The sequence below is a fragment of the Neoarius graeffei genome, chromosome 2, assembly GCF_027579695.1.
Source record: "Neoarius graeffei isolate fNeoGra1 chromosome 2, fNeoGra1.pri, whole genome shotgun sequence".
NCBI lineage: Eukaryota > Metazoa > Chordata > Actinopteri > Siluriformes > Ariidae > Neoarius > Neoarius graeffei.
This window is the reverse complement of record NC_083570.1, coordinates 5,400,671-5,428,080: the sequence shown is the minus strand read 5'-3', so window position 1 is coordinate 5,428,080 and position 27,410 is coordinate 5,400,671. Positions and strand designations below refer to the sequence as shown.

At 42.3% G+C, this 27,410-nt stretch overlaps 2 protein-coding genes across 2 annotated transcripts in view; one reads left to right on the top strand and one right to left on the bottom strand.

Moving 5' to 3' along the window:
* The window catches only part of LOC132879309 (tripartite motif-containing protein 16-like), a 279,045-nt gene that overhangs the window by 212,844 nt on the left and 38,791 nt on the right, over positions 1 to 27,410 (top strand). The gene's annotated exons all lie outside the window — the stretch shown is intronic.
* Positions 11,158 to 12,243, bottom strand: LOC132878320 (E3 ubiquitin/ISG15 ligase TRIM25-like). Its single transcript, XM_060913657.1, has one exon. The coding sequence runs from the start codon at positions 12,175 to 12,177 to the stop codon at positions 11,548 to 11,550; it is 630 nt and encodes a 209-aa protein (XP_060769640.1). The 5' UTR covers positions 12,178 to 12,243; the 3' UTR covers positions 11,158 to 11,547.

Below are 27,410 nucleotides of genomic sequence, written 5' to 3'. Positions count from 1 at the left end.
CATTACCCCGTCCTTTCCTGCTGATGTCTTTATATGAGACTGATATGAGCACACCACCGCTCCACTCCACCTCCCAGTAACAGCGTCCACACACACTCTCCTTACACAACACCTGCCACCAGTGATCAAATCTCTCTGGATGATCAGAGTAACGCTGCTCTCTCTCACTCCATCTCACCGCTCTGTTCTTCTCAGACAGAATGAGGTGACGATGTGCCGTGTTGGGATCCAGAGTCAGATAACAGAAATCTAAAATAAAAGAGAAAAACAAACTGAACAATGTGAACATGAATATCCGCGCTGGGGGCGTGGTCGTGAAAACTTTTCTCTGTACAACAACCAATCAGAATTCAGATACATTCCGTTGCCAAGTAAAACAGTGTTACCAGATTGGGCGGTTTGACGTTATTTCGGCGGGTTTTTATCAGATGTTTATAAACATTTCGCACGAATGTTCTGTGTGAGAATGCAGCCAGAGACACTTCTACAGCCTTAGAAGGACTTTGATGCAGCACATTCTATGTACTCTCTCCGTCCACTAGTCTACATCCAATCCAGTGGCGGCTGGTGGGCTTTGAAATAGGCGAAGCTCAGTTTTAGGTCTACGTAATACAATTTTTCAATTATTTATTTGTCATGAGTCAATTTATGTGGGTCTGTCTCAGAAACTGGTTTCTCATTTGGGACATTATAGTCAAAAAATAAATTTTCTAATTTTACTTTTTTTTGCATTTATCTGAAGGCCTCTGCATGCTCTTGCGACAAGGCTTTCGCAGACAGTTGTAATTTATTGTTGAGCGGGGAGTAATAGGCGTGCGCGATGTTATTCACCGGCACAACGCAAGGGGGCACGAAGTCGCTAGGAGTAGTTGGTGGGTGTGGTTAGTGGAGTGTTTATCCTCCGGTTAATTATAATGACTAGAACTGGAGTCGTATAGATGTACGTACTTCCTCAATCGACCGCTCTTTGTGCTGCTCCATCTTCACTCGTGTTTTTAAAAATGGCGGTCGTGAAAACAAAACAAACCGGAAAAGTAGGGAAGCGGAAGTGCATGTACAGCGGATGTAGAGTGGACCAATCAGAGCCCTCTTGTCTGCGACGCTGTCTGTGAGGCTTCTGTGGTGGTCACAATTTTTGGGAGGTGCACGCAGAGCATCTGCGAAGGTGGGGGGGCTATGCAGACACTGTCTGCGACGCTATCTGCGAGGACTGGGTTGTCAGCATAAATTGGCCTTTACACTCAATGTTTCTTTTATCATGTTTAATAAGAATAAAGATAGCGTCTTGCTTTATCTGGCCTCTGCTGTGGAATTTTTTTTATTATAATTCAAATGTTTTTGTAAAATTTTTTGAAAATATTGAAAAAATTTCCTCTTTTTGATTGATTGGGTTAAAAATGCCAAGTTATGATGACAATTGATTATTCACTTAAATATGAATAATACGATACCATTTTGGGTATTTGATATGGCAAAATAGGACACAATGGAAAAATCAAGAATGCACCGGAAAGATGAGAATAACGGAGGTGGTAAAAGAACAGCGACTGTACCGGCTGAAGGTCGCGCGGGTCTCTGCTGTGGCGCGCGAGCAACGGGACATCACTACCGCACCGGACGGAGCGCGAGGCGGGGGCGGGGCAAAATGATTGGCCGTACTTTGCCATGATAGCAGATAGATACCAGCTGTTAGCAGCTAGCACTGCAGATCCCAATAAGGCTCAAGCTAGCCTACAACCACGTTGATTGAACTACAAATGAAATAAACGAGTGAATTCACAAATGATCAAACTGATAGAATGGATGAAAGTTAACGGAGCACAATAAGTAATATTTACATTTATTTACAGAGTAATGTACAGAGACATCAATGAGAAGAAACGTTTATATGAAAAGAAATTCAGACAGCACTTTGGCACACAACTACACTTTCTCGACATCCACTAGGGACTGACTGATCATGCTTCCGTGTTCCTCGCCGAAGAACAGCGACTGCCCTCCTCATGTCTTTCAAACACCACCTCCAATAATCCTTTATCAGCCCGGCTTCTTGGCCCGCCCATGTCCCGTTTACCCCCAGAGATACCCGGCTTCCCTGGAAGTGATGATTTTGTCGATTTTACCCAATAACAACTAGCCGAAATTGGCTGTTCAGAGCCGTCTTGTAGACTGCAACGGATACCCAGCTGCCAGTCCATAGACCCCATTGAAATAAGAAAGGTTACAGCCTGGCAGCAAAGGTGATTCTCGTAGCGAACTGCAAGTTCGTCAGACATCACTCAAATAAGTTACAGGATGACATAGGGATAGTTATGAACGTAAATACAATCTTGGGCATATATTATGTTATGCAAGTTATTGTTTTAATGAGAATTCAACGTCGTAGACGCCGCAGTTTGGGGAGAGAATTTTAGGGGAAGTTCGGCTTCCCTGGTTGTCTCTTAGAAATCGCCGCGATCCAATCCAATCCATATTAAACACTTCTGTGACCCAATCAGAGATCGCGGGCATCACACGACACAAAGACCTAGTTTACCCAGCACCCCTTAGGTATTTTAAACAACCAAAATCGAGCATTGGCTTAAATTGACCATTAACAAACATTTATCTCATTAAGTATTATTTAAACAAAACAATGTCGATGTAACTGTAAGACTAATATGAATGTGTGTAATGTAGTGCAGAAACTGAACTCATAAACTATAAATAAGAATGACGCAATCCATTCTCCATTTTCTCTTCTCATGTTACATTCAGCCATGCATCGCAGCCTCACTTTTTTTTTTAATTGAAGTATATAAAACAGGTACAATCTAACAAATCCACAAAAATCAGGATAACAGATGAAGAAAATATATGGATGTAGACAAGAGTAAATTAAGCAGAATAACTAGGCCTATAAAATTAATAAAACAAACAGGATAAAAAGATAAAATAAATAAAAAATAAATAAACTCAGCAATGCAGATGTTAGATATGCATCGTAGCCTAACATAGCCTACATAATATTATGCGTGTGCGCCACCTACTGGTGCATGTAGGATTCAGAACACAGCAGATGATTGCAGAGTTATAATCTGATTGAACCACACGGAGCCGAGTACCAGACAGCAGATTCTTCACCTCCAGCACTGACGGGCTCATGTTGCTATTTGTTCGATTCACAAATAGTATACTGGACTTTAGCTGCATATTTTTTACTTTACAAGATAGGCATCAAGTCCATTTTACATTTTGGGCGGTTTTAAGTGCATGTTGGCGGGTTTTGAACATATTTTGGGCTGGAAAAGGTCAGCAGTATCTGGCAACCCTGAAGTAAATTTGTAACCTGTCCAAGTTCTCGAGCCCTCGTGCTGTTTTACCGTTAGATCAATCACATATCAGCTTAAACTAGCATTCTAAAACTAGTTAAAGATCCCACAGAAGAGAGCGACTCCCCCTGCCAGCCTCATGGAACGCAGTGTTTAAGGCTCCGGATGGGTTTTATTTCCATTTATGAGGGAAAAGAACATACACCCTCCCGACAGTCAGTGCGCTATTCGCTTGGAAAACACATTTGCAAATTGGTAGAATGAGTTCATCATCACATGCAAGATTTGCAGTTAATCAAATGGATTTCATATTATTATTATTATTATTATTATTCATGAATTACTACAGTTCTGAACTTCAAATGTTAAAAGTCTGGCCTTTGGAGAGATGATGGAGACTCTTTTGGTGGAACACAACGGAGCAAAATATTGTGACCCTCTAATGTTGACCTGAAGTTGGCACCACTGGGGGTTGGCATTGGGTTTTTGTCCCCACCAATGTTAATACCAAACCTACGCCCTTGCCTACATGTTATCTCGTTCTAATTGTTGTTACTTTTATCCAAATGACAGCTGGCAATATGTTGTTACTTTGCACTTTTTGTTGATCTGGGTACTAATCTTTGAGAAACTGGATTGGCAGAATGTTGCCTGTGAAGAAAAGAATGTCTTTTTATTTCCCTGTGCCAAGTGAATATTCACTTCAGTGCAATTTTTAAGAGCCATAAATTGTATTTTATTTATTGTTTTTGTTGTGAGTGGTTTTGTTTAATTGTTGTTTTATTTCTTTAGCTTATTTATTTATATTTATTTTTTATGTTTCACTGTTGAATTGAATAAGTTGACTTAATTAAAAAGTTTACTGTTCTATGAAAGGGTGTATTTGCATGATCATTATTATTTTACTAGTGGCAGAAAATTGTCTTGAAAAGACGTCAACAATAATATCGTTTATCGCAATAATTTGAGACAATATATCATCCAACAAAATTTGTTATCGTGACAGGCCCAGAAGAGTGTGTGTGTGTGTGTGTGTGTGTGTGTGTGTGTTAGATGTACATTTCAGAAAGTCTTCTCTGCTCTGTGGTCCTGAAATGATCTGAACTGCTGCAGCTGTGGAGAGAAAAATAGAAACATGAGTTTGTGTAAAAGATGGAAAGAGTTTAAAGTGATCCAGTCAGTTTATTCATTTTAAATCAGTGTTTTAGTTCAAAGTGTCGGGTGAATAAAGTGTCTGCAGAAAAGAACGCAGGAGCATCGCTAAGAAATAACACATCACTGTGTTTCTCCAGCAGGAACAGCTCCTCTTACCATGTGGAGGGATTTTGTTGAATTCCTCCTCACAGAATTCCTCGAGTCTCTTTTTCAGATCTGAGAGAGAATTCCTCACTCCGTCAAATGAGAGATGTTGATGGACAGTGACGCTGGATGTGTGAAATTCTGGTCTTTCCAATGGAGGAGAGCGACGTCCAGAAGCTAAAACCTACAGAAAGCAAATGAAATGTAAAACCCACTTGTGATGTCAGACAGGGACATTTATTGTTCCCTTAATGAGAGGTGTTTTAGAGAGTGTGTGAGGAACAGCTGGCTCTGTAGATCAGACAGTGAGTGTTACCTGGAGGAAATGGATGTGATCGTGTGTGTGTGAAAGCTGCTCCAGCTCAGTGACTCTCCTCTGAAGATCAGCAATCTCCTGCTCCAGTTGCTCCAGGAGTCGTTCAGCTCGACTCAGTTCAGCCTTCTCCTGATCTCTGATCAGCTCCGTCACCTCCCAGCGCTTTTTCTCCATGGAGCTGATCAGCTCAGTAAAGATCCTCTCACTGTCCTCCACTGCTGTCTGTGCACTGAGCTGTTAGGACACACACACACACACACACACACACACACACACACACACACACACACACAAGATGTAAAGCTCATCTATCATTCCCTCTCTTACTGGGACTGTAAATGACTCGTTGTCCATGTTGTGTGTGTTTCTAGGAGCAGCTCTGTCTCTGCTCACTGCTCACCTTTATAGTGTTCACAGCCTGTTTCAGCTCCTGCACCTTCTTCTGCTTCTCCTGGATTCTCTGCTGGGATTTCATCTGCTCCTCCTTTAACTCACTCTGAGGACAAATAAAATACATTCAGCTTTTTATACAGTACGAGCGAACTGGTTCCATATTAAAGTCAGTTCAAAGTACATTCATGTTTCGCTCTGAAGGTTATGTACTGTGTGTGTGTGTGTGTGTGTGTGTGTGTGTGTGTGTGTGAGAGAGAGAGAAATGTTCACTAACTGGTCTGGGCTGGGTTGTGTGTGTGTGTGTGTGTGTGTGTGTGTGTGAGAGAGAGAGAGAGAGAGAGAGAGAGAAATGTTCACTAACTGATCTGGGCTGGGTTTCCCGAAAGCCTCTTAAGGCCAAGAGAGTTTTAAATGACCTCTTAAGATCCATCATCAAGCTAACGTGGTTTTCCCGAACAACATCGTAGCACAAGTCGTCCTTTAGTTTGCTCGGAATTTACGAGAGACCCGGAGCACTCGTTCAAAACAAAGAGCGACTCGCTCGCTGCCGAATCCACAGAATGCGCATGCGGCTCTGAGGGACTCTCACAGTCAGCGGGGGAAACTGGGGTTGAATCTGCTGCTGGTGTTCAATTAGTTTTCTTCTACATTGCAAATACATCGAGTTAATTATCAGAGGTGGACAGTAACGAAGTACATTTACTTGAGTTCTGTACTGAAGTACACTTTTTGAGTATCTGTACTTTACTTGAGTATTTTTTTTTTGTAAACTTATGACTTTAACTTCACTCCATTTGAAAGACAAATATCGTACTTTTTACTCCACTACATTTCTATCAAGGTCCTCGTTACTCGTTACTATGAAGCAGCTTTGAAAGTGGATGTTTTTTCTTTTCTTTTCTAAAACGTGATTGGTTTTTCCGCAGGTGACACTGAGACAGTCTATCAGTAATCACTAGGGTCACGTCACGTCCATAGACTGGATAAAATCAAGATCAATGATTTCTCCGCAGCATTATTTAACACGATCAGTTGATGGCAGAATGGAAGGAGGCGGTTCTTCTGGGGAATGCACACACCCACGGTTCTATAGCTAGAACCCATGATTCAGTTTTCTGAAAGGAATAAAGAGTTGTTTCATTTTAAATGTTTGCTTTGTTTGCCTAAAACGCAGCACATCACAGCCTACAAAAACTCCCCATCTGACCTGCGGAAGCATATTGAGGGATATAAACGTTTTATTCCAAGAGAAAGCTTGCAGTGAAGTTGTCTGTGCTTTAGAGCTCGCGATAAGGTTGCAATCGCTACACAGTCTGATTAGTCAAATGACTTTCTGTGGATTTGCCAAGTTGCCATCGCCTTGTCCACGGCTAATGTTTACACATAGCTAGTTAACTTGGACACTGTTAGTTATGTCCAATATGATTGCCTTCAGGGACGTGAACTACAAAGACGCTCTTCGTCCTGTTGCTCTTTAGACTCCTTCTTACGAGTGAGTTCGGGAAAACCACATACAGAGACAACATTCATTCCTTAAGAGAGTCTCTCAACTCTCTCTTTTGGTCTGAAGGGCAACGTTATCAGGAAACCCACCCCGAACCAGATTACGACCATCACTGAAGATAAATTTAACACTCTGTTCACCAGAACACAGACAATTTTAATCAGCTTTTACAGAATCCTTCTGATTGAGACACACCAGGGCTTTACATTAGCACCCGCCCACCTGCCAAATGCGGGTAAAATTCGGCTTTGGCGGGTAATAACTTTAGTCTCACTAGCCACTTTGGCGGGTGGTTTATTCTGTGGTTTGACAATATATTTTAATTGTAGTTTTCTCTGAAGGCATCTGATATAATAAACGCATTGCAATGTAATATTACGCGCCTACAACTCCCATGAGCACCTGCATAAACATTCTGACACAACATGTTAGAATTGTTTAGAATGTCTCAGATAAAATCAATGATACGGTAACCTGCGGTTAATGAACAAAGCAACAAAGTTGCTGATGACTGACAAGCGCACTATGTGGCGGCATATAGCTGGAGTTTCAAACCCTGCTGCTCAGGGAAAAAGGGGCAGAGATGCGCAGGGCCGGAGCAGCTTTTTAAAATCACCGAGGTCCGTGATGCACAAAGCGCACGCTGAAAAATGTTCATCATATTTAAATGAGAGGGGTGAATTACACGCCACACAAGAGATCTATTCCTGAAATTACTCTTAATGGTGTTTGAACTGAATATCATCAGTTTTGAAAAAAAAAATCATGTATGTGGCAAGAGTAAGAATAATTTAAGCTTGTTTAATGGTTTGATCTGGCCCAAGCAATGAGGACAAAAGATGCCCTAACCATGTAGCTTATGGAACTGAGATACATTAACAATCTGGCATCCGTTACACCTACACACACACACACACACACACAAAAAAAAAAAAATTCTGGGAAAAAAAAAATCAGTATACACCACCATGTTTTAGGCAAAGTTACCCAAGGCAAACATAAGTTGAAACTTTCCACTCTATTGCTTTGGCTTATCGAATGATTTATTTTTAAAATCACAAACAAGGCAGGCTACAACCAGAGGCGATTCTAGAGTCTGTTGTGGCCCCAAGCAAAAATTTCCAGGGGGCTCTTCTGACCAGTGTTCATCACCAATATGTTACAAATAATCTGACACCAATGAAAAATGTATGAAACCAAAGTTTGTTAAATTCCAAATGTGAAAATACAATGGTAAAGAACAATAAAAACAATAAAAAAACAAAATAAATCAGCCCTCTGGCCCCGACTCTCGGGGGGCCCCTGGGCCAGGGTGCCCCAAACAGTTGCCTGCCTTGCCTGTTCACAAGCTGTGCGTCTGGCTACAACTGCGCTGCTTCGAAAATGTAAATTAAACAGCTTGATGAAAGTGCGCTGATGGTTCCCATGAAAACCCCGTGTCTCCTGCACTGTGTTCCTCCGCCGAGTCGCGCGCTCATTCGCGTTTGTGTTCTTGTTCTCAGAGCCGCGCACACCACACACACACAGAAGACAGAATCAACGTTTAACATAATTATCAATGCACTTTTTACGGAGACGTTTTAATGTTATTCTTTATTTTTTATCCAGCTGAATATTTAGCATACAGTAGAAATGTATTTTCAGCTCTTAAAAATGACCGAGGTCCAGACCGCGGGGGCCTCATAGCTGGCTCCGGCCATGGAGATGAACAAGACGCTAATAGGAAGATAAGACAGTTCAATGACAAATGGAAGTTCGGGTGAGATTGGCTAGTTCATAGCAAAACTGAAAATACCCTGTACTGCGAAGACTGTAGAAAGTCTGGCAAAGACAGGCACCAGTAATTTTAAACTCGAAACTATAAAGGACCACGAAAAGTCAAATGCACACATCAGTACTGTAATATCAAAACCGGCGAAGGCGGCTGGTTCACTACAGGACAGCATTGCTTTCAGTCCCTGGCTGTCATGAAGTCGGCTGAGCTGGAGAGGATGGAGCTGCTGTTTAGAAACGTTCACGCGATTGGAAAGAAGTTGATCTGCCCCAGCTATCAACTTACGGCCTGCTGGAAGCCTCAGGTCACAAAGACCATTTTTCATGGACCATTCAGACTCATCTGATGATGAATGTAATGAGGACATTTAATGTCTTTCTCTACACATGTTCACACACACTAATAGATAATACAACCCCGATTCCAAAAAAGTTGGGACAAAGTACAAATTGTAAATAAAAACAGAATGCAATGATGTGGAAGTTTCAAAATTCCATATTTTATTCAAAATAGAACATAGATGACATATCAAATGTTTAAACTGAGAAAATGTATCATTTAAAGAGAAAAATTAGGTGATTTTAAATTTCATGACAACAACACATCTCAAAAAAGTTGGGACAAGGCCATGTTTACCACTGTGAGACATCCCCTTTTCTCTTTACAACAGTCTGTAAACGTCTGGGGACTGAGGAGACAAGTTGCTCAAGTTTAGGGATAGGAATGTTAACCCATTCTTGTCTAATGTAGGATTCTAGTTGCTCAACTGTCTTAGGTCTTTTTTGTCGTATCTTCTGTTTTATGATGCGCCAAATGTTTGTTTTCTATGGGTGAAAGATCTGGACTGCAGGCTGGCCAGTTCAGTACCCGGACCCTTCTTCTACGCAGCCATGATGCTGTAATTGATGCAGTATGTGGTTTGGCATTGTCATGTTGGAAAATGCAAGGTCTTCCCTGAAAGAGACATCGTCTGGATGAGAGCATATGTTGCTCTAGAACCTGGATATACCTTTCAGCATTGATGGTGTCTTTCCAGATGTGTAAGCTGCCCATGCCACACGCACTAATGCAACCCCATACCATCAGAGATGCAGGCTTCTGAACTGAGCGCTGATAACAACTTGGGTCGTCCTTCTCCTCTTTAGTCCGAATGATACGGCGTCCCTGATTTCCATAAAGAACTTCAAATTTTGGTTTGTCTGTCCACAGAACAGTTTTCCACTTTGCCACAGTCCATTTTAAATGAGCCTTGGCCCAGAGAAGACGTCTGCGCTTCTGGATCATGTTTAGATACGGCTTCTTCTTTGAACTATAGAGTTTTAGCTGGCAACGGCGGATGGCACGGTGAATTGTGTTCACAGATAATCTTCTCTGGAAATATTCCTGAGCCCATTTTGTGATTTCCAATACAGAAGCATGCCTGTATGTGATGCAGTGCCATCTAAGGGCCCGAAGATTACGGGCACCCAGTATGGTTCTCCGGGCTTGACCCTTACGCACAGAGATTCTTCCTGATTCTCTGAATCTTTTGATGATATTATGCACTGTAGATGATGATATGTTTAAACTCTTTGCAATTTTACACTGTCGAACTCCTTTCTGATATTGCTCCACTATTTGTCGGCGCAGAATTAGGGGGATTGGTGATCCTCTTCCCATCTTTACTTCTGAGAGCCGCTGCCACTCCAAGATGCTCTTTTTATACCCAGTCATGTTAATGACCTATTGCCAATTGACCTAATGAGTTGCAATTTGGTCCTTCAGCTGTTCCTTTTTTGTACCTTTAACTTTTCCAGCCTCTTATTGCCCCTGTCCCAACTTTTTTGAGATGTGTTGCTGTCATGAAATTTCAAATGAGCCAATATTTGGCATGAAATTTCAACATGTCTCACTTTCGACATTTGATATGTTGTCTATGTTATATTGTGAATACAATATCAGTTTTTGAGATTTGTAAATTATTGCATTCCGTTTTTATTTACAATTTGTACTTTGTCCCAACTTTTTTGGAATCGGGGTTGTACATAATATACATAATAATACTTGATAATACACATAATACTTGCATATCAAAACATCAAATGTTTTTCAGTGATAAATGTTTTGAATTGGGCTTTTAATATTAGAATCAGTTCAGTTGTACTGAATGTTATTTTTCATCTCATCTCATCTCATTATCTCTAGCCGCTTTATCCTTCTACAGGGTCGCAGGCAAGCTGGAGCCTATCCCAGCTGACTACGGGCGAAAGGCGGGGTACACCCTGGACAAGTCGCCAGGTCATTACAGGGCTGACACATAGACACAGACAACCATTCACACTCACATTCACACCTACGGTCAATTTAGAGTCACCAGTTAACCTAACCTGCATGTCTTTGGACTGTGGGGGAAACCGGAGCACCCGGAGGAAACCCACGCGGACACGGGGAGAACATGCAAACTCCACACAGAAAGGCCCTCGCCGGCCCCGGGGCTCGAACCCAGGACCTTCTTGCTGTGAGGCGACAGCGCTAACCACTACACCACCGTGCCGCCCGTTATTTTTCATATTATACGATATTTCATATTGTAAGGGGCTTGAATTTGAGTTCAATAAACAGAATACTCTGTTTATATTTTTGTCTCAACTGGTTGCATGTTTTCATATAGGGAGCGACCTTAACAGCACTGAGTATTGAGTGCTTCTGTAGAGATACATTATACGCTGCCATTCATAATTAAATCTAGATCTTCCGAACTTTAACGCATCATGGTGAAGAAAAAACTGCAATTTCCTGGCAACAAAATTGTGGCTAGTGAAAAGGCTGAATGGCTAGTGACTCGGGAAAACCACTAGCCACAGTGGCCGGTGAGCAAAAAAGTTAATGTAAAGCCCTGATACACACATTGAAATTAAAGTTCAAATCATATCACTGACTAAAGCACCTGTTTCTAGATGGGAAACTATAATTAAGATGATTTAATTCTGGAAAGATTTCTAGTTCTCACCTGTTTCTCAGCTCTTTCTGCTGCAACTGTGACGGTGTCGTGACCTTTGTGATGATCCATCGTACACAAATAACAGATGCAGGTTTGATCAGTACGACAGTAGATTTTCAGCACTTCATCATGTTCAGAGCAAATCTTCTCTTGGAGTTTTGCTGAGGCTTCAATTAATGTGTGTTTTTTCAAAGCAGGAACTTCAAGATGAGGTTTCAGATGAATTTCACAATAAGAAGCCAAACACATCAGACAGGACTTGACGGCTTTGTGTTTTCTCCCGGTGCAGAAATCACACTCCACATCTCCAGGTCCAGCGTAACAGTGAGCAGGAGAAGCAGCTTGAACTTCAGTCTTCTTCAGTTTCTCCACCACTTCATCCAGCATGTTGTTTCTGCGTAGAACAGGCCTTGTCGTGAAAGTGTCTCTGCACTGAGGACAGCTGTAGACGCCCTTCTGATCCCAGCAGCCATTAATACACACCTTACAGAAACTGTGACCACAGGAGATAGTCACCGGATCCTTCAGGAGATCCAGACACACTGGACACATGAACTGGTCCACAGAAAGCTGATCTACTGAAATACTGGCCTCGGCCATTTTCCTGAAATCACAACGAGAGAGAGACAGAGAGCGCGAGATCAGTTTTGTTTTCTCTGAAATGACAAGTTACTTCCTGGTTCTGTGTGTGAAAGAGAGAGAGAGAGAGGAGGAGCACAAACACAGAGAGATCATGAACACTCCTCTATTAACCATTTCATCTCCCTTCAGTGCAGAAATATAACCCATGTAGCCGCACTGATTAGGATTAATTTCATGAAATACTCACAGAATGGCTCTTAATTTTCTGGACTTTTCCACCTACTGACACCTCAAACACAACTTTCAGCCTTGTTGATAAATTACAATTGTTTCACTTGAACAGCTTTTTCCTCGTGACATCTTTAAACTGATCTTCATCCCTCAAGAATGTTGGAGCCATTTTAAAAGTGAGGAGGACGCAGCTGTCAGGAAGGAAAACCATATTTTATTGATTTTGCATTGTTTATTGCGAATAGAAATCACAAAAGTGGATCTTTTTTTCTACATAATCTCCATTTCACTCAGTATGAGCACTCCAGGCTTAACAAGAGCTTGAACCCTTCATGACGTGCTGTTAATGGAAACTAATCTACATTGTGTTGGGTCACATCCCACCACCTCATTGCAGATTAGTTTCCTGGACCAGTATGCCTCATCCTCTTTTATTCCTTACATCATGATTTATCAAGAACATTATACTGGGTCGATGAAGAATTCTTTCTCATGAACAGATTGTTGAGATGGAAATGAAGTTGGTAGATGAATATGTTTGAGATCAGAGATCCTGAGTCGCCTCAATCAGTCATTAGATGTGTCTTTGAGAAGTAGGAGAACACTGGAGAACCAGGAGGAAACCTACACTGACACAGGTCATTTTAACATTGTTAACAGACTGAAATGAATGTGCTGAAAGGCAGAAGAAAGAAATCTGATAGTAGTGTTAACACAAGACGAGCTCACGATATCAAAAAATCGGAAATTATAAAAGAATATAAAGAAGGTGGCGTACAAGCAATTGACTTTGAATGCTTAAATGCTGTCTTAAAAATAAAATGGTTAAAATGTTTTCTGCTAGGTAGAAATAATATTTCATTTTGTCTTTCCAGAGGTTTATTTGAAAAAATGGGAGGTATTGAGTTTGTCCTTAAATGTGATTTTTTAAAATAGAAAAACTACCAGTCAAGTTGGCATCCTTTCACAAGCAGGTTCTGTTATGCTGGAAACTTATGTACAACCACAACTTTACACCACACCAAACACCGATTTGGAATAATAGATATGTTCTGTGTCATGGAAAATCTCTCTTTTTGCAACACTGGATGGATAAAGGTATTTGGTTAATATCGCACCTTATGGATAATCAGGGCAACTGACTGTTATATGAAAACTTCTGCTCCATTCATAATATTACCTGCAAAAAAGCTGAATTTAATAAAATATGCAAAGCAATTCCTCAACCAGTCAAACAACTTGTACAAAACATTGATCCTGAGAGTTTGCCTCCTCCGAACCTTCCAATACTCTACATCATGGAACAAGACTTTCTTAACAGAATAGAGAATAAAGATGCCTCATTCATGTGCTGCGTTTAACTGTACCAACAGGTTTACCGTCCAAACGAAATCACATGGGATTACCTTTCACAGGTGAGACTGGAAAAATAATTTTCATTGTATTTGGTCATTATAACGTAATTTTACGAACAGATTTTTCAGACTTTGTGGCTAATATGAAGGATTTTGACAGAACAGGTCAGACAGTCAGGATCAGAGAGGGAGCTGTTCCTTCAGTCTGCAGTTTCCCAGCTCGTCTCCACCGGGGAGGTGTATAGTTATAAGCAGTGAGAATTAGATAATACAGTGCCACACTATGATGAACGTTTTTGAACGTATGATGAATGTTTTTAACCTTTCTGAATGTGAAGGAATCAGTGATGTATTTTGTTTTGGTATGACATCAGAACCTGGCCGAACTCAGTTTGGCCGTCATTCAGCTCACTTTATTCAGCGAGAGTAGGTCTGTGTGGTGACTCAATAAATAAAACAGTACATTTTTATTTTCATTCACTATTTCCAGTTTTTCCACTATTTCCATCATTTATCATATTCAGTCTTGTAGGTTGGTTATTGTGGCCTCAGGTTTTGGTAGCTTGCTACGGTATGCTGACTGATTAGCTTACCTGAGCTATCTATCGCGTATCTGTCGCTAGTTTGCAGTGTACAGGGTATTTCGCACACTATTTATAACCATTACATTAAAAGTTATATGTGTTGTTTTGATGCCTGTTTGTTTCCCAAATATATACGTGTGTGTCTTAATGGGTGAATAAAAGGCATCGAGTTAAATATTATTGTAGAAAGGGGCTTTATGAAGTTCAGTCCATTTACTTGCATTGGTTTACGGGGAAGATTTGCCACATCCAATATGGCGGACACTCTGACGTATCCCAGCAACGGGGCCACCAGGCTCAATGCGGCGTCTATGTTTATATGTCTATGGGGAGAAACAGTTCAAGACGTTTTTTGCGCAGAGTGTAAGGGGAGTTGCTGCGTTTGTAGCTTAAGGCTAACAAAAAAAAAAAAAACGAAGCTTAACCATCCGCACTGCTGTGCGACTATCTGTGTCACTTATTCTGGGTCGCTGCGTCACAGTTGGTAGCTCGACTGGCATTTACCGCAACGAGGCTACCATTAAGCTAGAGCGTACACACACACGGCACATCACCCGTGCTCACAGTTCCGTGTTGAACAGTAACTCATCATGCTACCGAGGAAGTAATAAACAACGAGTCGGCGGACCAGGTAGTGATCGTTTAACATATTTATGGTGTGTTGATTTGTCGCTCTTTTGTTGAATGTCATGGTAATAATTTATAAGTAGTTTATAATAAGAGATGCAGTGTTAAAAAAACGTGAAGCGACTATATGGTATTACAAATACTAATTGATAAAACTGGGACGTCTACATTTAAAAACAGGGGAGGTGTTCGCGTGTTTGGCCAGGTATACTCACTACGCCATCAAAGGAGTAGCACATAGGACTCCAGCGTGCCAGGTAGCTACCATTCTTTTACTGTCCCCAGCCTCCTCACGCTTTGTTAAATGCTGCGGTGATTAACTACAAAAAACTCATGTTTATGGATACTTATTAAAAGTGTTTATATGCTGTTAAAAGGCTATTGGAGTAGTAAGAATGGGAAACAGTGCTTGTTTAAAAATGTGAAATGGTTACGGTAAAAATGTGAATGGGGTTCTGTGCTTATGTGCGTCTTTGGTCTGTTCCAGAGGTGCCAGTGCTTAGGGGTGTTTGTGCCGCTTTCCCCCCTCCTGTTTAATATCTCCAAGCCATAGGTTTTAAACATTGTCTTGGTTTTGTGGCCAAGTTTATTTTGATTTTTTTTTTTTGTATAAGGCCTAGGCTCTGGGATTATTATACTGTGCCCACTACCATCCGCTCAATTTAGCCTACATCAAGGGTCCACTTGAGTTATCACGGTGTATTTCTGTGTGCGTAAAATGCATGTTTGATTTACTGTGGTTTATTATGTGTATTACAAGTCACCTCAAACGTACTGTGCTTGCTGTGAGGTTGCCATATGTGGGTGCTGTGTCTTCACTATAGACTGAACAAGGTTGGGGGGGGTGTTGCCTGGTTTTGTGTGATCGTGAGGCCTACTGTGTGTTATTGAACCATCGGCACTGTATTGCTGCCCAGTCAGCCTCTGATTTGTTTTCTTTTCTATTTATTGTAAAAATAAACATAAATTTTATTTTCTTTACATCACTTGCCTCTGTGGATCCTTTTGAAATCTTTTGGGGAACTTTTAGTGAACCAAACGTGTTCACCATATTACATCTGGCGTAGTCAGCAGGATCCAAGGGCTTGTGATTAACATTTTTTTTTTCCTTTTTTTTTCTTTGTACATTATCCCTTTTGGCTGGTTTTGTGGTAGGGTTAGGGTTGGGCTGTGTTTGGCTTCAAAGAAAATGGCTTATCTATAATAGAAGTTTAGCTTGTCATTACTGATAGTTTATCCCACATTTAATATTGTATTAAGTGTCCTACAGTCACCATGACATCACCAGGCTTTATCCAGATATTGCATGGTGTTGAATATGTCTTAAAGAATGAAACCTACTTCAGTTAGCCCTGATATCTGCATTCTGAACTAGAGTCAGCTGTAATTTTACTGTAGGCTACAATAAACATGTGCTTGGACGCAATGCTTTTCAAACTGGTATTTCAACTGCTTAAAGGGATACAGCCACCATTTGGGGAAATATACTAATTTTTCACCTCCCCTCAAGTTAAACAATTGACAATTGAGCTTTCTCCAGTTCATCCAGCTGTTCTCTGAGTCTGACTGTAGAAGTTTTAACTCCAGCCTAGCATAGGTCATGGAATCAGATTAGACCATTAGCATCTCGCCTATCAGCATCTTGCTCAAAAGTGACTAAGAATTATGATATTTTTTCCTAATTAAAACTTAACTCTTCTGTAGTTGCAAAGTGTACTAAGACCAGTAGAAAGAGGAGAGAAGGAAACGTGGCTATTTTCTAGGCTGATATGACATGGAACTATATTCTCATTCTGGTTTAGTAATCACAGAAATGTGCTGCCACATCTGAAAATAGTCCCTTCATGTGTCCAAATCAAGGAGTGCAATCTGATTCAATGACCTATGCTAGGCTGGAGCTACAAGTGCTATGGTCATTTACTGATAACATATCCAGCAGTAGCAGTAGGTAAATGCTGCCGCGTGTGGTCCTTGAATTTGAGGAAATTGTATAGAATGAATTTGCTGACTTTACTATCTATGCCTGTAGAAATATTTTGTGCTTGTAAAAAAAATGTGTACACGTGGAAATATTTTGTGCTTCATTCCATACCAGTGTGTCTGGACTTGTTTAAGTGACAATGATGTAGACATTTTCTTAAAACTGTGTGTTTTATTGTATGCTGATACTATAGTACGAGCAGAATCTGCAGAAGAACTGCAGTTTGCGCAAAACTCAGTACATAGGTATTGTCAGGAATGGGCTTTAACTGAAATGTTACAAAAACAAAGATGGTCATTTTTTCATGAGGTAAAGTACGTAACTGTCCCTGTACTCCTGTAGAGTTCATACAGCATTCTGCAATAATGCAGACGCTTTGAGGAGATCAATGGTCTTCTCCTGCAGTAACTTTGAGATGGCATTAGTGCACTCCAAAATCTTTGTCTGAAGGCTGATTAAAAATATGAACTGAAATTTAGTAATGGTCTGTTTAAGTGCATCTGCCTCATCTCGTTCATTCGTTTTCTCGCTTGTAAGTGAGAGCTTTAATGCCGTCTCCATATCTGTACTTTAACGCAACAAGCGCATCGTAGCGGGAGGACCAGCGGGTTGGGCAGAGGTGTTTCAAGGTTATGTCCCTGCTCTCTGGGCTCAATAAGTCGCCAAGTAATGCCCATCTCTTAACACTGTTGGCAACCACATCATGAAACTGTCTAATCTCTGGGATAGTTTTGACAGAATCATTGTTTCATAGTTTTGACAGAGGTCAGTCGAGTGGCAAACTGAGCAACATAGGGAAAACAGTAAGACAAAGTCGAGACTAAATGCAAACACTGGTCAATACAGGAAATCAGGCAGAAATCAAACGAGTCGGTAAAGCTGGGCACAGAACACTAAACAATACTTCGCACTGGCAGTCTGTGAGAGCTGAGTGTATATAGGCGAGGTGATTACTGATGCATGGGAGACAGGTGATGTAATTATAAGTCAGGTGATAGAAGGCACTGTGACTCTTGGGGACTGTAGTCCGGAGTGGCCATGTTTGGAGGCTGCTCTGAAATCATGTTTTCAGTGCCGTTACTGACACTCCTCTGTGACCCATTCCCGACAGTCAGTTAATTTGTGTAATCTTTTCATCAAATACTATTTTCATTATTATTTCCTTTATTTTGAAAGGACATTTGTGTTTTATAGTTGCTTGCCCCTAGCTGTCTGTCTCTTTGTAAATATGTTCTCTGCCACGCCCATTACAGTCAGGTGAGGGTTGAAATGTTCACGAACTCGTCTGACCAGATTACAATCCTGAATGATGACAAATAGTCTTCAGCATGACACAAAACATGTAATAAGTTCTAACAAAATCCTTTTGAGGAAGACAAATATTGAAATACAAGTTTAAATTAGTTTTCACAGAACTATAGATAGTTTTGACAGAATCATTCAGTACCAAATTCAGACAATGAGCCGCACAGTGCACGTACAAAGCAAGGGGCTCCTGCTCCGCTATTCTCGCTTGAACACCTGAATAAATTCCGCTCATGTTCGCTGCGCCGTCATAACCCTGTCCACGGCATCTGGAGAGATCTAAGCCATTCCCTTTAATGCAGCTGATAATTCGGCCCTCCAGTTCAGAAGCGGATGCGTTCACAGTTATCTCGAATCCAAGAAAAGCCTCAACTATCCTGATTTCATAGGAGTTTATTTTATTTTTTAACCATGATAAGAATGTGTAGCAAAAATGAGATGTATAGGTCAAGTAGTCTGTAATCATGTGAAAACTTGTAGGTTTCAAGGAATTTCCAATGAAATCGCGTAAGGCACATTTATCCAGTCCCCCCAGGATTTCGCGGGCCTTTTCTGTGATTGTTGCGGCTAAAATGTCTGATGTTGCGGGGGGTTTTCCAAAAAATTGCGATGAAAGTTGCAGTGTTTTTTAGGTTTTTGTTGCGATTACATTGCGGGAGGAAGTGAAAGTTGCGAGAAATTGTTGCGATTTTCTCTTTTTGTGATTAAAATTGAGTGATATGTTAAATATTAAGTCATTACTGAAAAACTATTGATTAAAAAAACAAAGACACTGAGAAATGGTCCTATAAACAACTTTACCAATATAAAAGATTACCAGGACTACAAAAATGCAGAAAAATAGGCTTTACTTATCCAAATGCACCTGTTGGTTCAAAAGTTAAAGTGCATAGAACCTCACAGCACAACATGAAGTTACCTTAAAATATAATATAAATGCCCCAGCTTTCATGTAAGAAAAAATAAATAAAATATTAATACTAGTACTGTGTGCAGGCAGCAGGGTTCCCACACCTCGAGGACTTTCCAGGACCAATTTTATGGAATGAATTTGCTGACTTTACTATCTGTGCCTGTAGAAATATTTTGTGCTTGTAAAAATATTTTGTGTCAGAAAATGCGGGGTGGGGGTTCCTTCTCTTACAGGCACAATTTTTTTTTTTTTATGAGCACGGATTCTTTTTACGAACACGAAACTTTTGTATGGATTAGCCAATCACCATGTTATCCCAAAGTAGCCAATCACCAAACGTCTTACTCACCGGCCAATCAGTTTGCCGCCTTGATTTAAACAGCGAGGATACCAAAGAAGGTTCTGAAAATACTTTCCTCGGACACACCACTTCTACCTGACCCGTAGATTGTGACCTGACCTGATCATGTCTAGAACTGCATTCCATGAGAGACGACACGGCAACAGTGGTAAGTGAACTCTGTAGCCCTGTACAACAAAGTATTTACTCCTGCTAACTTGCTGGGTGTTTTATCGCTTAAGACGGTAAATTACTTTTTTTTTTTTTTACCGCTTGTTCTCAAACTTTTTCAGTCCCAATTAAAGAAACATCAAACTCTTTTATCCACACCCATAGGATGAAGATAAACATCATTGTGCTCCTACGTAACGCTGTTTTAATCTATTTATATAGTGTGGACGACTTTTACAGTTTATAACACAAGTCGAAGGCATCTCGTTCAACACTGTATTCCTGCCTTACCCCGGATGAAAAAAAAAAACATCCGAGTCATTGAATAATATTCTGCTCCTATACGTAACGCTATAAATGCTGGCAAATTCCGTCTCCGAATTTGTATGAACCTTGTATTAATGAAAAACAAACACATAGTGGCCCACTGAGTTAGTGAAGATGGGCTATTCAGGAGTAGTGGGCTGCCTGCTTGCGCCCGAGGAGCAGAGATGCGGTTTTGTCTGCTCAAGCAAACATGAATTACAATCGTTAGTGCATCCATTGTTGTAAGTGTTTAAAAGCTAAAATATTGTCTTGTCTCACTTCAGAACTACAACTGGAATTATTACGTGCTTGCTTTTTGCATTTCTTGTCTGTCTTTTCTTTGTTAAAGGTCCCATGGCATGAAATTTTCACTTTCTGAGGTTTTTTAACGTTAAAATGAGTTCCTCTGACCTTCTTAAGTCACCCCAGTGGCTAGAAATTTCATAATGTGTAAACCAAACTATGCCCAACATTTGAGAATGGCGCGTCAAAACGGCGCGTTAAGCTCTTCTCTTTACTACATCAGCAAGGGAGATGATCCCCACACCCCCCCTCTGGATTCCCACCCACTGTATGGATTGCCCGCCCAGTTGTAGTGAGGAGACCATAGAGGACACAACAACATGGCATCACCTAAGCGAGCGAAACATGGAAATTGCGCTGTACATGGATGTGACAACACAGAAAAGAGTCTGTTTTTACTGCCGACGGGAGAGCCCCTGAAGACGCAGTGGCTTAATTTTATTTACTCCAATAATACGCCGTCGAGTCTACCTAAGACGGCGTATGTTTGTCGGAAGCATTTTCCTGATGAATGTTTCCACAACTTGGGACAGTACAGGGCAGGTTTTGCACATCAACTGTCACTGAAGCCTGGGTCCGTACCAAGCATCCCTGCCACATCAGCAACAAACACCGAACAAGTAAGTGTATAACTGGTCGTTTTGCCGTGTTTTAAAATCAGTGCGTTAGCCTAGCAATGGCTACATTAGCTGTGCAGCTAACCACTTCCTACAGTTAGCCAGGTACTCTGCGCTACAAAACTAAAGAGCATGCAGCATGCTCTGTTAAACTGAGTTTAGTCTGGAAATTGACTGTAACTTATGAGCTTATGTTTGACTATTGCTCCGCAATGCATGTCTTCTGTTGGATAAGTGATATGTTGCTGTAGTTGCTGCTTCTATCCTCTTTGGTTATGGAGTGCATGTTCAAGCCTAGCGTATTATACGTTCGTAAACTACCACTCCGAACACTCTCACTCTCTGTTCTCTGTGTCACGTTGAGTTTACGAAAGGAGTCCGAGGGAGAACGGGGTTTTGTCTTAGCAGCGTGGCTACAGGCGCTGATAGCAGCGAGTATGTGTGTGCGCAGCTTGGTCAAGCCCCTCCCCCTCCCCCCATGGCCCACCCTCTACCCTTCCCTGCCTCCTGCTTCTCATTAGCAAAACGATGCACTGGGAAAAGCGCTGAAATGGGGCTTTCTCCCAGGAGGCTATATTTACGTGCCGAGGGTTCATTTCGAGAAAGGCTGCGGATATAACATCCGGAAGCCTCCACGAGCCCATTTAAAGCATCAACAAACCACCATGCCATTGGACCTTTAAGGTAAGGGTGGGAAGGGGATCTGGATGCATTCATTGAAGGGTGGAACAGTCATTCGATGCGCACAGAGAGCAACCGTACTCCCAACCAGCTGTGGACCATGGGCATGATCCAAATACCTGTCGAGGCCCCAGACTACATTGAGGTACTAAATGCTCTGTCGCATTTGATAGGTCATTGCAATGACACTAATATTGTTAATGTGCTTAAGAATTCAAAGGTACCTTGAGTATTAATCCAGATTAACACTTCCATTTGTATTGTGTATTGATGAAGAGTGAGTACATTTACAAACATAGCTCTGCGTTTACATTGAAGGGGCTTGGTGTTATGCCTGAAGACTGGGAGAGCATGGGTGTCATTCCAGACGCCCACACTGGTGTTGTCCTGCCATCAATTGATTGTCCCCTGGATGACAATGGAATGGCAGCCCTTCAGCAAACAGTGGACCCGACAGCAGCCTCAGAGAGTTATGGGTGTGATCTCTATCTGATGGTTGTTCATTTTTGTCAGTCTATTCTCAGTTAAAGTTTTCTGGATTATGTTTCCTCAATGTCATTTTTGTCCAGCGTTTTTTTTTTTTTTTGTGGGGGCGAAAGAAGAACAGGGTTACGTCCAGGGTGAGCAACAAATTGTAGACAGTACCGGTAATTTTTTTTTTGTTTGTTTTGTCTGACAGATTTTCATTTCTCTGACAAAATACAAAATGTTCTGTTTGGTGTTATAATAAACCCTGTTTTGGCTTGACACAATCTTGTGTAATCTTTTTAATGTCATGCACCATCCTGTTTTAGAATTTCTATATTCTATATACTCTACAAATCAATGAAGATGGATGCTTATTGTGATGTTTTGAATGCCTACCTCAAATAGCTGACACCTTGCAGGAGCACTCTAGCTAAGCTAGTTTACAGACATCTTTATTTACCATTTTACCTGCTTGGCCAATGATGTGGGGGTAATCTGTACAATAAGGCACACTGTAATTCAACAATTGAGTTTATTTTAACAAGTTTAGAAGGTATAACACTGCAATCTTCAGAAAATTAACGCAGTTATCAAGTTATGTAAAGGTAGTGGACAATCTTATATCTGTAGAAAACACGCAAGTGTACACGAATTGAAAACATTTCAAAACTAACATTGTCTTCAAATGTTAAAACGTTTTCTATAATTGGCACAAGTTTAGGGGAAAACACTTCAATGTAGGTTTGTAAAAGGGCAGCAGGCAATCCTCAAATATTGCCTACATATGTGGCACAGAATTTGTACAAGTGTACATGCAACATCAAAAAAACAATAATAAAAAAGTGAATACTCAATGTGAAAGGCAGTGGAACATTAACTGACTTGGAACATACATACACCAATTTCAGTGTAGGTGGGCAATGAATTGACTTGGAACATACAGTACGTACATGAATTGGGGTGTAGGCCTCACTCATGTTTACTGATGAAATTATACCATTCCAAATCCGGTCTGTGCTGAGCTGATTGAATATCTAACATTCATTGCAAAATCCTCGTAATTTTGAAAATGGCCAGGGATGTACAAAGTTGAGAAGCATGTTGAGGCCTTCAGGTACAACGAGCCAGTAGCTAACTTCATGATCATCCGTCCTGTTGGGATCTCCCATCCAACCCAGAACTGGGTCAAGTCTGCTAGCTCAGATGGAGTTGCTGTTTTTTTTTTTTTTTTGGGGGGGGGCATAGCTAAATAGACAAATGCATATAAATGCCATGGTACGACTTGTGTTCAGATGAGCAGCCAGCATGCATTGACTAAGCCTTCTGTAATACCGTGTAAGGCCAGCAGTCGCACGAAGTCTGATGCTTACCAGGAGGGAAGCTATTTGATTGGCTGACTGGAAGGTCAATAAGCAGTGTGATGATTGGCTACTTTGGGATAACATGGTGATTGGCTAAACCCATACAAAAGTTTTGTGTTCATAAAAAGAATCCGTGCTTGTAAATAAGATTTGTGCCTGTAGAAAAAGGAACCCCCCACCCGTGCATTTTCTGACACACAGAGACAAAATAGTTTTTCACGCAAGGACGAAATTTTTTTTACAAGCGCAAAATATTTCCACGTGTACACATTTTTTTATTACAAGAATAAAACTTTGTTACAGAGACAAAATAGTTTTTCACGCAATGACGAATTTTTTTTACAAGCACAAAATATTTCCACACAAGCACAAAATATTTCCACGTGTACACATTTTTTTTTACAAGCACAAAATATTTCTACAGGCACAGATAGTAAAGTCAGCAAATTCATTCCATACACTGGACACATGAACTGGTTCTGTGTTTGAAGGAGAGAGAGAGAGAGAGAGGAACACAAACACAGAGAGATCATGAACACTCCTCTATTAACCATTTCATCTCCCTTCAGTGCAGAAATATAACCCATGTAGCTGCACTGATTAGGATTAATTTCATGAGATTTTATGAAAGTTGAAATCAGTTGATTCTTCATCACTTGGTGTCTTCAATCCTGAAACATCTTTTAAGTGTTGTGAGAAGGAACGGAAACATTATAAAATGGTAAATTCTTTACTGTGCCAACTTCTTCTGAAACATGTTGCAAGCATCAAAAGTGAAAAACCTGTTTATAAAAAAAAAAAATCATGAAGTAAAATATTAAATAGTGTGCTCTTGTTTTGTTCTGAGTGTGATACAGGTCAATGATTATTTACAACTCACTGTTTTCAGTTTTGATTTCAACTTCTACATACTGTCCAAACGATTTCTGATTTGGGATTGTCAACTTCGCTGCTTCAGTTCGTGATCGGATTTAAACTTGTATTTCAATATTTGTCTTCCTCAAAAGGATTTTGTTAGAACTTATTACATGTTTTGTGTCACGCTGAAGACTATTTGTCATCATTCAGGATTGTAATCTGGTCAGACGAGTTCGTGAACATTTCAACCAACACCTGACTGTAACGGGCGTGGCAAAGAACATATTTACAAAGAGACAGACAGCTAGGGGTAAGCAACTATAAAACACAAATGTCCTTTCAAAATAAAGCAAATAATAATGAAAATAGTATTTGATGAAAAGATTACGCAAATTAACTGACTGTGGGGAATGGGTCGCAGAGGAGTGTCAGTAACGGCGCTGAAAACATGATTTCAGAGCAGCCTCCAAACATGGCCAATCCGGACTACAGTCCCCAAGAGTCACAGTGCCTTCTATCACCTGACTTATAATTACATCACCTGTCTCCCATGCATCAGTAATCACCTCACCTATATACACTCAGCTCTCACAGACTGCCAGTGCGAAGTATTGTTTAGTGTTCTGTGCCCAGCTTTACCGAGTCGTTTGATTTCTGCCTGATTTCCTGTATTGACCAGTGTTTGCATTTAGTCTCGACTTTGTCTTACTGTTTTCCCTATGTTGCTCAGTTTGCCATTCGACTGACCTCTGTCAAAACTATGAAACAATGATTCTGTCAAAACTATCCCAGAGATTAGACAGTTTCATGATGTGGTTGCCAACAGTGTTAAGAGATGGGCATTACTTGGTGACTTATTGAGCCCAGAGAGCAGGGACATAACCTTGAAACACCTCTGCCCAACCCGCTGGTCCTCCCGCTACGATGTGCTTGTTGCGTTAAAGTACAGATATGGAGACGTCATTACAGCTCTCACTTACAAGCGAGAAAACGAATGAACGAGATGAGGCAGATGCACTTAAACAGGCCATTACTAAATTTCAGTTCATATTTTTAATCAGCCTTCAGACAAAGATTTTGGAGTGCACTAATGCCATCTCAAAGTTACTGCAGGAGAAGACCATTGATCTCCTCAAAGCGTCTGCATTATTGCAGAATGCTGTATGAACTCTACAGGAGTACAGGGACAGTTACGTACTTTACCTCATGAAAAAATGACCATCTTTGTTTTTGTAACATTTCAGTTAAAGCCTGACAATACCTATTGTGGCAGCGGGGGCGTGGTCAAGCACCGGTCTGTGACAGGAGGGCGGAGTCAGGGAAGGTAAGTGGCAGAATCATGACACCTGAGAACAATTAACCTGTGTTTGTGTGTGTCTTCCCAGTGACCGCGCCCTATTTAAGGAGGGAGAGTGAGAGCAGAGGAGGTGATCTCCGGACTAGGCGCTGGCTGTGTGTGTGTGTGTCTGTGTCTAGCCAATATAACGTTGTTCACTGAAAAGTGTGGCAATAAAGCCATTTTGCAAACCTGATCTCTGTCCTGCCGTCCTCAGTGCTCCACCCACACGTAGGGAGTCTTACAGTGGTGCCGAAACCCGGGACGTGGAGCACCAAATCAGCAGCCCCATGGAATCCTCCCCGTTCGCCGATCTGGTCCACGCCCTCGCCACGGCTCAGCAAAGCCAGCACCAGGCACTCATCACGCTCCGAAAGGAGCAGGAGCAGCACTTCGAAGCCCTGGTGCTGGCCCAGCAGGAAGACCGCGAGGCGTTCCGGCATCTCCTCGCATGGGCGGGGTCCACCAGCGCTCCGGCCGCGGGCCCGTCTCCCCTCATCGTCACCAAGATGGGCCCGCAGGACGACCCCGAGGCGTTCATCACGTTGTTCGAACAGGTCGCCGAAGCCTCGGGGTGGCCGATGGAGCAGCGCGCGGCGCGCCTCCTCCCCCTGCTCACGGGAGAGGCACAGCTGGCCGCGCTACAGCTCCCCGCCGACCGCCGGCTGGCCTACGCGGACCTCCGCCGGGCCGTCCTCCAGCGCGTGGGGCACACCCCAGAGCAACAGCGCCAGCGCTTCCGCGCGCTGCGACTGGAGGAAGTTGGCCGGCCGTTCGCGTTCGGCCAGCAGCTCCGGGACGCCTGCTGGCGGTGGCTGAGGGCCAACAATCGTGGCGCCGAGGGAATCGTCGACCAGGTGGTACTGAAACAGTTCGTCGCCCGCTTATCAGACGGAACCGCGGAGTGGGTCTAGTGCCACCGCCCGGCGTCGCTGGATCAGGCAGTCGAGCTGGCGGAGGATCATCTGGCAGCTGTCCCGGCGGCAGGACAGCAGATGGCATCGTCTCTTCTCTCTCTCTCTCTCTCTCCCTCTCCTCCTGTGTCCCGTCCTCGCCCCATTCCCCCACCGCGGAGGCGGGGGCCGGCTCCACCCCAGCCGGCCCGCCGCACCCACGGTGCCCTCCCGTTTCTCCCTTCTGTGTCTGTCTCTCCCCCACCTCAGGTGAGTGAGCCCCAGATCACCGGTGCAGAGGGAAAGCCCGGGCCAGTTTGCTGGCGCTGTGGGGAGCCGGGCCACCTTCATCAGCAGTGCACAGCAATGGAAGTGGGCACGGTGGTTCGGATCCCCGACGCGCCAGAGGCCGCCCTCGATCGGGCTGGAGCGTATCGCATACCGGTGAGTATCCAAGGGGCTACATATCAGGCGTTGGTGGATTCTGGTTGTAATCAGACCTCAATTCGCCAAAGCCTGGTTCAAAACGACGCATTGGGGGGAGCACAAGGGGTGAAGGTGTTATGTGTGCACGGGGATGTTCACAGCTACCCTTTGGTGTCGGTCCACATTATTTTCAGAGGGGAAAAATTTATAGTGAAGGCGGCGGTTAATCCTCGCCTTACCCACTTGTTAATTTTGGGGACTGATTGGCCAGGATTTCGGGGTTTAATGACACACCTAGTAGAGAGTGGGTCCTGCCATTTGATAGGGGGAGGTCCCGGTGTCGCTTTGGCGGGAGCAGCTGTCACAGAGCCATCTACGTCATCTCCGCGTCAGAGTGAGGAGCCGCCGGCTCCTCCTCTCTCTATTGGGGAATCCCTCGCGGATTTCCCATTAGAGCAGTCGCGAGACGAGACTCTGCGGCATGCATTTGACCAA